The sequence below is a fragment of the Stigmatopora nigra genome, chromosome 5 (genome assembly GCF_051989575.1).
Source record: "Stigmatopora nigra isolate UIUO_SnigA chromosome 5, RoL_Snig_1.1, whole genome shotgun sequence".
Taxonomy (NCBI): Eukaryota; Metazoa; Chordata; class Actinopteri; order Syngnathiformes; family Syngnathidae; genus Stigmatopora; species Stigmatopora nigra.
Genome location: NC_135512.1, coordinates 8,061,718 through 8,075,000, shown reverse-complemented (window position 1 = coordinate 8,075,000; position 13,283 = coordinate 8,061,718). Strand labels below are relative to the sequence as shown.

General features: G+C 37.8%; 2 protein-coding genes across 8 annotated transcripts in view; one reads left to right on the top strand and one right to left on the bottom strand.

Annotated features, from left to right (window-relative positions):
* Window positions 1-6,819, bottom strand: part of agbl4 (AGBL carboxypeptidase 4) — a 201,305-nt gene extending 194,486 nt beyond the window's left edge. Inside the window, exons 1-2 of the mRNA XM_077716531.1 lie at window positions 6,686-6,819; window positions 5,367-5,489 (exon numbers count right to left, since the gene is read on the bottom strand). Coding sequence (XP_077572657.1) covers window positions 5,367-5,489; window positions 6,686-6,731 — 169 coding nt within the window. The 5' untranslated portion in view covers window positions 6,732-6,819. The remainder of the gene's footprint in view (window positions 1-5,366; window positions 5,490-6,685) is intronic.
* Window positions 6,259-13,283, top strand: part of elavl4 (ELAV like neuron-specific RNA binding protein 4) — a 78,338-nt gene continuing 71,313 nt past the window's right edge. For 6 of the 7 annotated variants that reach the window (XM_077716539.1, XM_077716537.1, XM_077716536.1 and 3 more), the window contains exon 1: window positions 12,315-12,930. In XM_077716539.1, the coding sequence (XP_077572665.1) occupies window positions 12,883-12,930 (48 nt within the window). In that variant the 5' untranslated portion in view covers window positions 12,315-12,882. Of the gene's footprint in view, window positions 6,662-11,715; window positions 11,827-12,314; window positions 12,931-13,283 lie in introns of those variants that run through there. The other variant, XM_077716541.1, reaches the window with a different exon arrangement.

Sequence of the window (13,283 nt, the reverse complement as noted above, 5' to 3'; positions counted from 1 at the left end):
TCCAGCCAGCAGCCTTAGTGTCGAGGTTTAGTTTAGTCCTGGAGCTAAACGGCTGTTTTTTCGCCTTCTGTCTGTCTCTTTCTCTCTTGCCTGCTCATCTGAAGGCAAGTTGTCACTGAGGCAACATCCATCTCCCGCCTCATGATTTCTTAAAGCCTGCCTTCTCCCTTGATGCCTTATCACTTCATCTGCAGGGGAGATTAAAGAGGTCACCTTCCAAGTTTCTTTACAAACTAACTGCCTATTAGGGATACTCAATTATATTACATATAGCTATTGAGTACCACATGCCAAAAATATGTACAATGATTGTAGAAGGAACTTCTAAAAGCACACTTATTTCAGTGATGCTTGTAGACAATTTTTGCACAAATACATTGTATGTATCAGACTATTGCTTACTATTGCATTTGTGGAAATAGAAACTAAAAGCAGTAGTCTTTAGGGATGTGATTTATGCTGTTTATTAAGGGCTATTTTTAGTAGGGTTGCCTACTTGGGAGAACCTGAGCTAACCAGCCACAAAACATTAACTAGGGTCAAACGGAAACAGAAAACAAAGCCTATCTTAATTGACTTTGTTCACCCTTGAATGTTTTTTCTTTGTGTTGTGACTTTTTTTAATGAAATCAAATTCTTGTAAAACACTACATTAAACATTACATTACGACATTAAATTGTTACACATACTATCCAATCAAATTTGACACATAGTTCATAGGGCTTGGATTAAATTTGTGTTTTGAAGGAAATAATTGCAGTCTGATTTGAATATTATCGAGCCAACAAGATATAAGAGAATCACTGTCATTTAAATGTAAAAGAGACTCATATATGTCCTATCCTTCAGCCACATACATAATGAGTGTTTGCAAATGTGAAAAATATTTCACAAATCATAATGCAGTATGCAGCAAAATCAGGAAAAGAGCATGATAAGATGGGACAATAGCAAGAAAGTCATTTTGCTATGAGTCCACCCATGCTCCAATGAGCTTCTCGTTTCAAAATAGATGAAGAAAGCTGGGCCCGAGGAAAGCAGTGAGATATGCAGGCAACCCTCACATATCTGATGATGTACAGGCCTGCCTTCACATTCTGAAGAGAGCGCAATTTCCAAGCTAGTCTTTTATAATTGTATTTTTTCCCTTCAAAAAGGCCTTACAGCTAGACTGGTGTGATCCATCTGAAGTGGTCGGTGTAGTAATGGGTCATAGTGATGCGCTCATCTTGGTAATGGCTTAATTGTGTTATCAATCTCATCCAGATGGTGCCTTAGCCCTACAGGTCTGCCCCTGCGACTGTCAACCACCATGCATTCATGCAGGAGAAACTGCTCTCTTTCATCTGTTTTGCAGGCTCAAATGGTGAGTTTGCACTAAGTTTCTGCTTACTAATTTGTTTCAAGCCATCATTTGACAAGGTAATTAAAGTTTAGCCTTGGGGGCCGAAGAGAGGCATGCTGTTGAGGTGTATCTATGCATTGGTATGCTTTTTTTCCCTAAGAGCCATCCCCTATAAACATTTTCTATGCAGGACCTTGGTAAAACCACATCCTTTCTCTTTTCCAATGGCCAACTTGGTAGTCTTTCCTAAAATAAAAGTGAACAGACTTGTGGAGTCCTTGGCAAGCCCAAGGCAAGAAGAAGGTCAACAGGCTTACATAGAAGGCCTGCTATCATCTGGCTAACATGTTATCGGAGAACCTGCAGTAGTGTTTATTTACAGTTATTGCTCCCTCTGGGTGCACACCTCAATGCCTGGGGCTGATTGCTCTGTAATGAGTTCAGGAACACTGGGAACTGATGCAGCAAGCGAAACAAGAGAAGCAAGAAATCACTGGCCAATAAACAATCGGGGGAGAAAAGAAAGAGAGAGAAAAATAAAGAACTGAACAGAAAACGTGACATATTGAAAATTAAAAAAAAAACATAAAAGTGAGTAATCTGGTCCAAATATTATACTGTATCAGAATACAGCTGACGAAGTGAATTATGAAACGTTGAAGTCGGTTTCAGAATCATTTCTCAAGCTAACTCGATGTCTTCATGGGTGTCAATGTACAACATACAAGATAATATTTGGAATGTGTTCTATCTATAATGTAGAGATTTAGAAAAAATACTGAATCGAATTAGTGCCTTAAAATATGACTGTATTGTATCGTTATTAGAGCTAAAAGCATTTCAGCTGTTTCCCCCCAACGCTTTTAAACTTTTATAGGAAAAAAATGTGAATGCATTATAATTAATGATCTTCTTTGATTGCTAGAAATATCTATTTGAAAAACTGACTGGTAACATTTGCTGACATTTGCAAAGATGAGGGGCTCGCTTGGTCTGCAATGTGTTGCTACTATCGGTGTCATCAACAATTAACTTGCATAACATAACGGTTGTTTGTGCTTCCTTCTGGCAGATGAGGCCTCTGAGCTCCACAGAGCCAATGTGTTCACTTAATGATTAGGCATGGCACACTAAAATGGGTCGGAATGTCAGGAAGGATTATTGTACTATAGCATTTGTCATTATTTTGGATTTCTTCTCATCTTACCAAAACATATGCCAAAAAAGGTAAGCCTTATTTACACCCAAGTGAAATACAAAATGTGCCTCGGTTGAAAAAAATGGCGGCCCAGAAGGTAAGTGTTTAGGGTGTCAGCCTCACAATTCTGGGGTTTCGGGTTCAACTCAACATTTGTCTACCTGTGTGGAGTTTGCATGTTCTCCCCAGGCCTGTGTGGGGTTTTTTTTCCAGGTACTCCACACATTCCAAAAAAAAAATCAAAATACACTACAATTTTACTCTGAGTATTAAACAGTAAAATGCCTAAAGTACACTTGTATGTGCAGTAAATTGAGAATTTATTTTTACAGGAACATATGCGATTCCGACACAAGAGAGATTAGGAGTGCCATTTTTATTTAATCTCTTGTAGTGGGTGTCGATTGAGAGAGTTCAATAAATGAGTGACAAATGATTGGCATGTAAATTATAAATATTAATGTGCACCAAGCTGCGTCTATGACAGGAACAACCACCCCCACTCCGAAAACCAAGCTGTTTAAAATGAGAATACTGTTTTTAAACACAGTAAATGTGTCCCCATCTGTCAACTACCAGTAGCATTTTGAACATTAGTCGATTTTAACCACATTTGATGGGGGGATAGATCATAGTCCATGAGTAAATCCATTATTCTTTGGGTGTGAATGTGTTCAATACATTGTTTTCTTGAATTTTCTCAGTCTGTGACTCAAAGCATGCTATTACACAGGTTTGCAACTTAGAGGAGTAAATCTATTTTGAGAGTCTCAAAAGGCCTGGACTCGTTATTGAAGCGCAGCATAAAAAGATTAGCGTGTGCCTACCTGTTCCCTATTCGGCCGTATAAGTTAGGTTCTATCAAGTGGATCGATTGTAAAAGCAGATGAGTCGATGGAAGGTGCCTATCAATGGGCCCCATTAAACATTTGTCACCCCTTGGGAATTTCTTTGAACAAACAAGTCACTGACAGCGTGCTGCAGTCAGACTAATCAGCGAGTGTTTAATTACATCTGCAAAGTCCAGAGGTGCAGGAAAACAATAACCCTGCTCTGTCAGTGTCATCCTTTGTTGAAACAGATGGCACTTTAGTCAGCAACATCGAGAGGACGCATTCACAAAAGAATTTGCGACTTAGACGAGAATGTAAACAGTTTGAGAGTACAACGAAACAAATGTGACAAGTAAAGATAAGAATGTCATTTTAGACTTCATTCTAAAAATAATTAAGGTTTTTTATATCACTTCAAGGAATCTGTGCATTGTGAAATAATACCCACTAAACAATGACTTTAAATTCGCAGCTTAACAAAGTTTATTTGCGACTTTGCATTTTCTTAAATGTAGTACGGCATAACCGGCATAAAAGGGCCGGCCTGGTGGTTAAGACTTGTCATCGGCCATGTTAAAAATTGCAAAACCTGGATACCAGTTTGAAACCCGATTTCAAAAACGTATCTTTCAACCCTACTTTTGAAGTCTAAATCTAGATTGAAACCCTAAAACTGATTATAAACCGACATGATTGTATTTTTATCGCAATAATCATCTAAAAGTGTAGTATTGGGATGAATTGGGATGGAATCGCAACATATAAATCGTGATATGAATCGTATGGGCAGATATGAGGCAATACACACTCCTAGGGAACATGATTACAAAATACAATTGTTTTGACACTTGATGCTCAAAAATATGATTTTAACCTCCAAAATGCTCAAACAGAATTGTGATTTTCTTCAACACATGAACACCAGATGATCATCTATATTTCATGCATATATGAAAGGACGTTTAACAGCATTGTTAACACTGGTCATGGAACAGAACATGAACATCAAGACACGTGCCAAGAGAAAGACATACAAAATCAAGTTAGTAAAACATAAGCTACTCATTTCATTTGATATGAGCAAGCAAACATGAATCCCTCCCCCATTCTAACTTTAGCATTTACTGGAGAGATATTAATATCAATTGCATAAATCATTCAGGGGATGCATCCGGAGCTTGAGATGTTATGTATGTTAGTTGATCTCAATTTGGGAGCTCAATTCCCATGAATCAATGTCTAAGATCCTCTAAAATGTCCTTATTGGAAATGGGGGGGGGGGGGGATACTTGGAGTGAAAATTTCAAATACTGATGTAAATTGGATATTATATATATATACACAACATATTTAATGAAAATAATTTGTTGGCTAGGACACGAGGTTGAGATTGTGCTAATACATGCAAATAATAATTGGGGGGGGGGGGTAAAATTAAGAACTCACTGTCAGCTCAAATTTGAATAGCCAACCAATTCACGGAGGCAAACATTTGAGATCTACAGTGAAATGTATTAGGTGAGCATGTAATGGTTGTTCCACCACCCTATGTAGTACAGGCTTGTAGAACGTATATTATATATGATATAGTCCTTTGTTTTCTCAGCTATATCATTAAACATGATGCTGCAATATTTACCATTGCTTTTGAACTGCACAGGTCCAATACAGTCCATTAAGATTTCACATATTTTTCAATGGAGAATTAACTAAAATGAAATCAATGCATCGCAGAGTGAAACAATTGCAAGTTTTAAACCTTGACCAAGTAGTAATATGAAAAAAACATTTTGAAGCTCTACTAACTGTAAAAAAGTTATATGACTGTAACAGGTTAAAACAATAACATCAAATTAACAATAAAGTCACATTAAATCAGCATTGATTATAGTATAATGTCAAATTGTTTCAGATTGTATGGATTTATAAACACAATATGATTAATATTGAATGAGTAGTGTACAGTACTATAGTGTAACAGCTACTCACCACTCTCAAAGCAAGCATCAAAAACAAGATGTCCCTTTCGTGGAGATCCTGAGTACCCCGGTGGGCTCACTGTTAGCTTGTTGACATTTCCCACCAAGGCATCCTCACCTCCAGCTTCCATGCCTACACATTCATTATTGAAGAAAAGGCATCACTCCATTAAAATATGATGCACAAAATATGATTTTCAGTACATTTACCAACAAATCAAGATAATATAATGTAGTTGTGTATAATGTAATGTGAGTTCAAGTACATTTAAAGTCTATTGCACTATATTGTTGATAAATTACTTCAAAACATCAGAATTTGTTTGATTTTTTTTAAAACATGTTGAAATTCTTTCACATATGTAAAAATGTCGGATGCATGTTTTTGGAATGTGGAAGGAGAGAACCCACAAATAAATGAGCAAATATAAATATATATAAATATTTTAAAATAAAATAAATAATATTATATATATTATATATATTTTTATATATATATATATATATATATATATATATATATATATATATATATATATATATATATATATATATATATATATATATATATATATATATATATATATATATATATATATATATATATATATATATATATATATATATATATATATATATATATATATATATATATATATATACACATACACATATATTTAGATATAGATAGATATACACTGTGTGTGGGGGATGTTTTTGAAATCACTGCAGCTTCTGACAGCTAGTGTAAACAACTAACATTTTGTTGTGATTTTAAAATAACTACATAATTAACCAGGCCGCATCTTTTCAACGAGGAATTGTGGGAAAGTTGCTCATATAGAAGCGCCTGAGAAGTGTTCTTGTTAATGGCCAATGATAACGCAAAGGGAAGACACGCGAGATCTTGCACTTCCCTGGCGTGAGGTCACTAAATTATAGCCAAAAAGCCTCACCTGTCACGCAGAGCTAATTAAGATATCATCTAACCTAGCTAGAACTCTTCCAGGATTAATAAACATGATCCCTTAAATCGGAAATCTATTCAAAATCTAAAATATGCCCATGTGTTTTGCCCAACTACGCTGAAGGAAGCGAGAGCTGCAGCAAAGATAGTTTCCAGCATGCAGATGACATCACTCCTGTTTGCATCCGCACACCTGCTAGCCTAAGCTAATGTTTAAAGCATGCGAAGAGGGAACGCGTCGTGGATCGTGGATCTTGGATCGTGGATCGTGGATAGTGGATCGTGGATCGTGGATCGTGGATCGTGGTTGCTCCGAGACCGATGAGCGAGCTAAGTAGGTAAGGAGACTAATATTTACACACCAGCCTCGGCGTCTTTCCCTTGGTTCTCCTCCATCTTCCTTTCCATTCTTGCACAGTACAGCAGACGCGCTCTCTTTGTTGCCACGGCAACGGGGTAGGAGGCAAGGGGAGGAGCTTCCGGTAGGAAGCACTCAATGGGCACACTTTAAACTTGGCTTTCTTCCATTGAAGATGACATGATATCATGCAAAAATAATTTAACCCTTTACATGGCAAATTATTATAATATTAATATTTAAAAAGAAAAAGCTTCTTTAAAACCTGGCATTCAATGTGTCCACATATGTGAACATCATATGAGGCAGTTGCCTTTGAGGCCTTCTAGTGGAGGGGGCACAAAATTGCTATGGTGGAAACATACTCAGACATCAATCATGTAAGGTATGTACATTTTATATATGCTACATATTAAAATACACATATATTATTTATTTTTAAACTTACTGAATGACTGTTGTCATGTCTCAGATCTACACCTAGCACCCTGAACTTCTCGTTGCTCAGGTTTTATTCCTCTTGTTGACAGTAAAAGGTGTGGAAAGCGTTGTGTATCATCTCACTGTGTTAGTAGCGAGTGGTATTGATGAATGGATGTCACTTGTCTTGCTATCAATATGGCATTTCAGGCTTTTAATCATTTCTGGACATTCTAGTTAGTAGGCTTTCCTTGCAGTGCAATTCTCTTAGATTCATGATACTGGTCCTACCTCCATTTGATTTCAGCCACACCTACATTTGTCATGGTACCAGGTAATGTACTTTCAAAGAAAGCCAATCACTGCAAGCCACATCTACTGATTCTGAGTCATCCTGCAAATTGATTAAAGCTGGTGGTTTTCTAGGCAATTGGCGCATAGATGTCATCAAGGCCAATCAGGCCTGGTCCTATTCCTTTCCCATTACAAAGGCTGCACCTGATTAAGTACATCAAATGAGCAGGCATACAACTCCCGCAGCAAACTAGCACACAGGCAGTGGCTAATTTTCAGCTTGTGTGAGTAGACCAAATGAATAAAACCACAAAGAGGGCTATGATATTTCTGTTTGTGTGTGTGTATATGTGTGGGTGGGTGGGTGCGTATGTTATATTTGATGACCTGCATCAACAAACCACTGCGCAGATAGGTCAGACTGATTACTTCTCAGATGACAGAATGAGAATACTGAGCTGCCGTGAAAAATTCAATTTAAGAAAAAAAATGAAGGATTGAATGACTGCCCTCTATGCTATGTCATTGTTTTTAACACCGTGCCAATTAAAGGGCTCTACGGTGGCACAGTCACTCATTTCACAAGAGGGAGATTGAAATTGAATTATGGAACATGAGGAGAATACATTAGATATGCTGCATGTTTCTCTTTTTCTCAGCCCTTATCCAATAGCAGGGAAACATCAGGGTGCTTGAGTTTAGCATAATATCCTGGCTTGTCTGTAGCAGATAAGGTAACTCTTGAGATTCTGACTCCAGTCTAATATCAAGGCAGAATATCATTTTGGGGAACACCATATTCTGTATATGATTTTTGCATAACACTCCACACTCAGAAGTTTTAATACTTCTTAGTGTTACTTGTGTTTGCAAATCTTTAATATCCATTTAACCAACCTTCTTCCCCAACAAATTCGATTGAATGGCAGGCAATGACTTCAACTAGCACAGTGGTGGGCAAACTTTTCGGCCCGGTCGCCACATTGACTTTAAAAATTTGGCAGATGGACCGGGTCAGCACAAGATACGATACATATAAAAAAGTGCATCCTTTAACAGTACATATGAAAAATATACATATACAAAAAGGACTAAAGTATTAACATACTCATCTCATACTCAACATAAAAAAGTATAAAGTACTTCTTAGTGTCTGCTTTAAAAGTTAGGGGGTTAGAAACAAAATATTATACGTTTTTGGTGAAAAAAATGGAGACGTTATTTTTAGGCTGTATCGCCCACTCCTAATTAGTTCAAAATCCTTTTTAAAACAAACAAATAAAATGAATGGACAAATTCATGCTGATGAAAACAAACTCCTTGTCAGGAGGAAAAATACAAACACTGTCATAAATAAAGCTTTCTGCACAAGGTACACTTTGAATGCAACATTTCCTAGTCAAGATTTTTACATAGTGCAGAAATAATTTACTGCATACATCCATCATTAAGATACACAATCGCTTTAAAGAGAAGCGTGGTCTGTTCTGTGGTCTCTCACATTTTAATTGTCTCTCAGGAGATTGTACTTTTACATGCGACCGCTGATGTGTGTATTCACATGTTTGCAGGCATCCCTGTCTTAGTGAAAAAGTTGAAGCTATAGTAACATGAAATGTGGCTATTTTTGTCTCTTTTGCAAGTAGCGGATACAATGCACATTTTTGTTTAGTGTGTCAAAAAGCACCCTGGGATACTATTTTTTTCCCATTCACTTTCTCTCTGAAAGTTTAAAGTTGATTTATTGTTTTTGACTCCCATTAAGAAAATCAGAGGCTTTGTTGAGTTGTATTTTTACATTTTTGCACTCATTTCAAATAGGTGTTTTGTCATTAGTGTTGATTTTTTTAGGGTACTTAACCCATCTTTTAAAAAATATCTAAACGTACAACATTATGCTGTATTGTGCAGACCTCTAGCAAGGCCAAACAATATAAAATATGGGTAATTTCCTATTGAGAGAATGTTAGAACAATATTCAAGTAGAATACAAATGAATATGTTGCAAACTTCGGCCTTGTAGTTAACAGCGATGCACATTATAAAACTGTTTCAATTAACTAAATAAATGAAGAATTGTTTCTGCGATACAGTTTCTCAGAGATTATATTTTGTGTAATTGCTTTTAAATATTTACAAGTTCAAGTTTTGCTGACAATTCATGATTTTTTTTTCAATAAAAAAATTATAAACTATTTGAAACCCTACAATTTCATTTCATCTAAATCGGTTCCATACAAATAGACAATTTAATCCCAAATACTTTTATACTGAGAAAAAATGCAAATATATCATGTGCTTTTGTCTGAATTCAACTTAGTCCTGCTCTCAATGAGTTTCTTGGATTTTTGTATCAATAGCTTGTTCATGTGTCTACGTTAAGCCGATCATTAGTGAATGAGGTAGTCATGCAAAAATCAATGCGAGACACAAGTGGCCGCAAGTAGGGTGGCTACGAGGGCAATGAAAGGAGGGGGTGGGCCGCTCAAGAGAAACCAGCCATCAGTACACAGAGAATCACTATGGTGACAGCAATCGGGGAGTGAGGCGGGGTCAGAGAGGAAAGCTTGAGAGGCAGCTGACTGAGGAATCAAGTCTCACTCTGGATGATTCATCTGACAGTTCACCCCTCCATCCCCCTCACTTCCCAGGGCACCGCAGGGCCACTCTTCCCCTTGAGACCACCAGCTTTGCGGAACAGGGATGTGCCCGGCAGCCTGTTTCTAAGAAGAGAGAGAAATATGAGCCAAAGCCATGACAGTAGAAGAGCAAAACGATATGTTTGATGATACAGTACTTTGCTCATGTATGTTTCCTACATTGGTGATGCTTTCTGTGACCTGCTGATACTCCTTCACACTTTCTCAGTCCCTCCAAGCATTATTTTGAACACTAGGGGTGGGAATCACAGGGTAACATAATAATATTTTGCCAACAATCACAGCAGTATGATTATGGAACATAGTTGTGAGCCAGCACCTCACAATTTAAAGGGATAGACACCACCTAATGGATATAAGACTTCTAATAAGGGATGGAGCAATGTTTATACAAAAAAATACACAATTTATGACCACAGTTATACCTGTTTTAAGTTCCATTAGTTATCCCCCTTGTTTCCATGCTTTTTTTGTGATGAGAGTAAGAATAGCAGTTCAGTAACAGCCAAAACAAAGTGGGATACTCATAATTATTGGCTAAAATAGTTATGGTATTTGATAAACATATTTTTATTTGTCAATCCCGATTATTTCTGCCCAGACTCCGATGATAAAGATAGTAAATGTCCCACTGTGATTGGCCCACAGAACCTGATAATTGGCTTTCAGTTTCCGAGGATTTGGATGTATTGATGTTTAACGCTGGGGTATCTAATCTGTAAAATGTTGTACCACCTTAACAGGATGTCAGTCAAAAGTGTAAGTGTCCAGTGTCAATAAAACACTATTACCTGGCTTGATCTTGCCAGTTTGATTCCTTGATGGCCAAAGCAGAATTCAAAGCATGAGTAGCGAATGATGGCTGTAATTACAAAGCTCCTTGTATCACACCACTGACATTAGCGTTACGGAAGATGATAACACCAATTACTCCAGCAGCATGACCCCCATTACGCAACTCCGTAGTGAAACTTCTTTATTTCAGCAGTATTTTCCCACAAGTCTTGTTTGATTGATACACAAAAATAAAATCACCTATATTTTTTAACCTAAATATTTATGATGCTTTTTTCTGATTGTCCCCTTTTTGCTTTTTTTAAGAAGACAAAAGATAGTGAAATCTTAAAATAAGTTGAAATCTTGATAGGACAGTAGATGTCCAATCCATTTCTAATGTGAAGTCTGGCAGCAAATGGTCACTTCAACCATGAGCATTAACAGCCATTCCTCTGAGTTGAAATGATTTGGATGTGTATAGTTGTCCATTGCACGTCATAAATTAAACCCTGTGAAATTAAAACATAAATACACTAATAAGGCTTAAAATTGCCTAAATTGAACAAACGTAATATGAATATTGTGTGACATATCTGCCTATTTTCCCCTATTTGTGCTGTGAGCCCCATAACACATAGAAAAAACGGAATAATCTATTGCATAGCTGGTGTCTATATTACCTTTTATGGCAAAATATGTTCTAATCATCTGGAATAAAAGTTAACATATATGCACAGTGAATAAGATTGTATGTTAATAATATTTGCTTCATTGGTGATTGGTTTCTTGTGTACATTTCTAGATACTCCGAATTATATTCTTGGCTCAGGACAATGTTTTGACATTTCTTGTTTGTTGCACAGTTGGACTCTCCTGTGACTAGCTGCTTTGTCATGGCCCTGCCACACCCTGCTGAGGAAAGAGGACAGCCACCTGACCTTGGTGCTCACATCAGCCCATCCCTCGCTTGTGTTTGTCTGCCGTCCACTCAAAGGTAGCCTTCTGTTCCTTTCACTTTGCTTTACCTTTCATATCATAAATACACAGGCATTCGGCTGCCAAATGTCTTGCATAATCCCTTTTCCACATTTGAATCCAGTTTGATTAATTAGATAACACTGTAGAAACATTAGTCCTCAGACCACAAACCAATCCTTTTATCCTTGCCCGTTGCTTTAATGGTCCACGAGGGAGTGCTTTCATAAGTGCAAATGTTCCCTTGACGTGTAGGGGGGAAAAAAGCAGAAGAAAAAGAGAAGCGAATCAAACATATAGGAGTGGCACGCAGAGGAAAGCAGTTGTGCTGTCCATGGTGCTAGAACAGTCTTTCCACCTAGTGGTATCGCAAGTGAACTGAAGCCGCATCATTTCGTGAGATGCGAGGAGGGGGTTAGAGGGATGGAGAGGAAGAGAGAGAGAGAGAGATGCAGGGAGGGAGGGAGGGAGAGAGGGCGGGAATGCAAAGAGGATGTTTCAGGGAGAGAGAAGGAAAGAGAGCAAGCGCTATAGGGAGGGGAGTTTAAACTAAGTGCTATGTTTTGGGACAGCTAATCTGCTAGCGAGCAGTTTGCGGATCGGAACGTATTGTGTGAGCTACTGTGCGGGGGATAGATAAGGCAGCACGCCAGCCCGCCAAGCCGACCTACCGACTTCCCCTTTTAATGTGCTGACTCCTGGGAGATTTTTTAAAAAAGAAGAAGAAAGAAAAATATTGACTCAAGCAAGACGTGTGCGGGGATCTTGGACAGAGACGGCATTATTTCAGCAACAGCCAGAAAGGCGCATCTGAAAGATAAAAAGAGAGCTAAAGAAAAGCATTTTAAAAAAGAGAGAGAGACTGCGAAAAAGAGAAAATAAAGGACTTGAAGTGACACCTACAGATTTTTTTTCCTGCCTGTTTTTTTTTTTTATTGCTTGATTTTTTTTTCTTTATTTTTTTTTCTCATTCCGGGACTGACTCCCATCCCTTGAAAAGAAAGAGGGGAGACAAGAACTGAGCTTACACGTAGAGGACAGAAAAAAGATAAAAAAACAAGTACCGAATTTGAACATGTTTGAAATAAGCCGAACGCTCAACGCCGCCTTGCTGAGCAATGAGGTAACGATATTTGATTCCTTCTTCTCCGTCCATGCTTCACCTGTCTGCTCCCAGCCATTCTGTCATGTGCGCGTCAGTTCGTCGTGTGCATGTCTGTGCACTTGTGTGTGTGTGTATGCTTATAGCCACAAGACCGATTTGATATCACCAGCTCATTTTCATTTATGGTCATATGGAGAACAGCTGCTCTACTGTAATCGTAAATGGAGAGCTCGTACTCATAATTTGCATCACCTCATTGTAACGAAGGTAGCCTTCATACCGTTCCAACCGTGCTTGTGAAATTGGGGCTTTCAAACTGTGCCTTGTTATGCTTGTAAGTTTGAGCACTTGTGTGTTCACCTGCTTTTGTG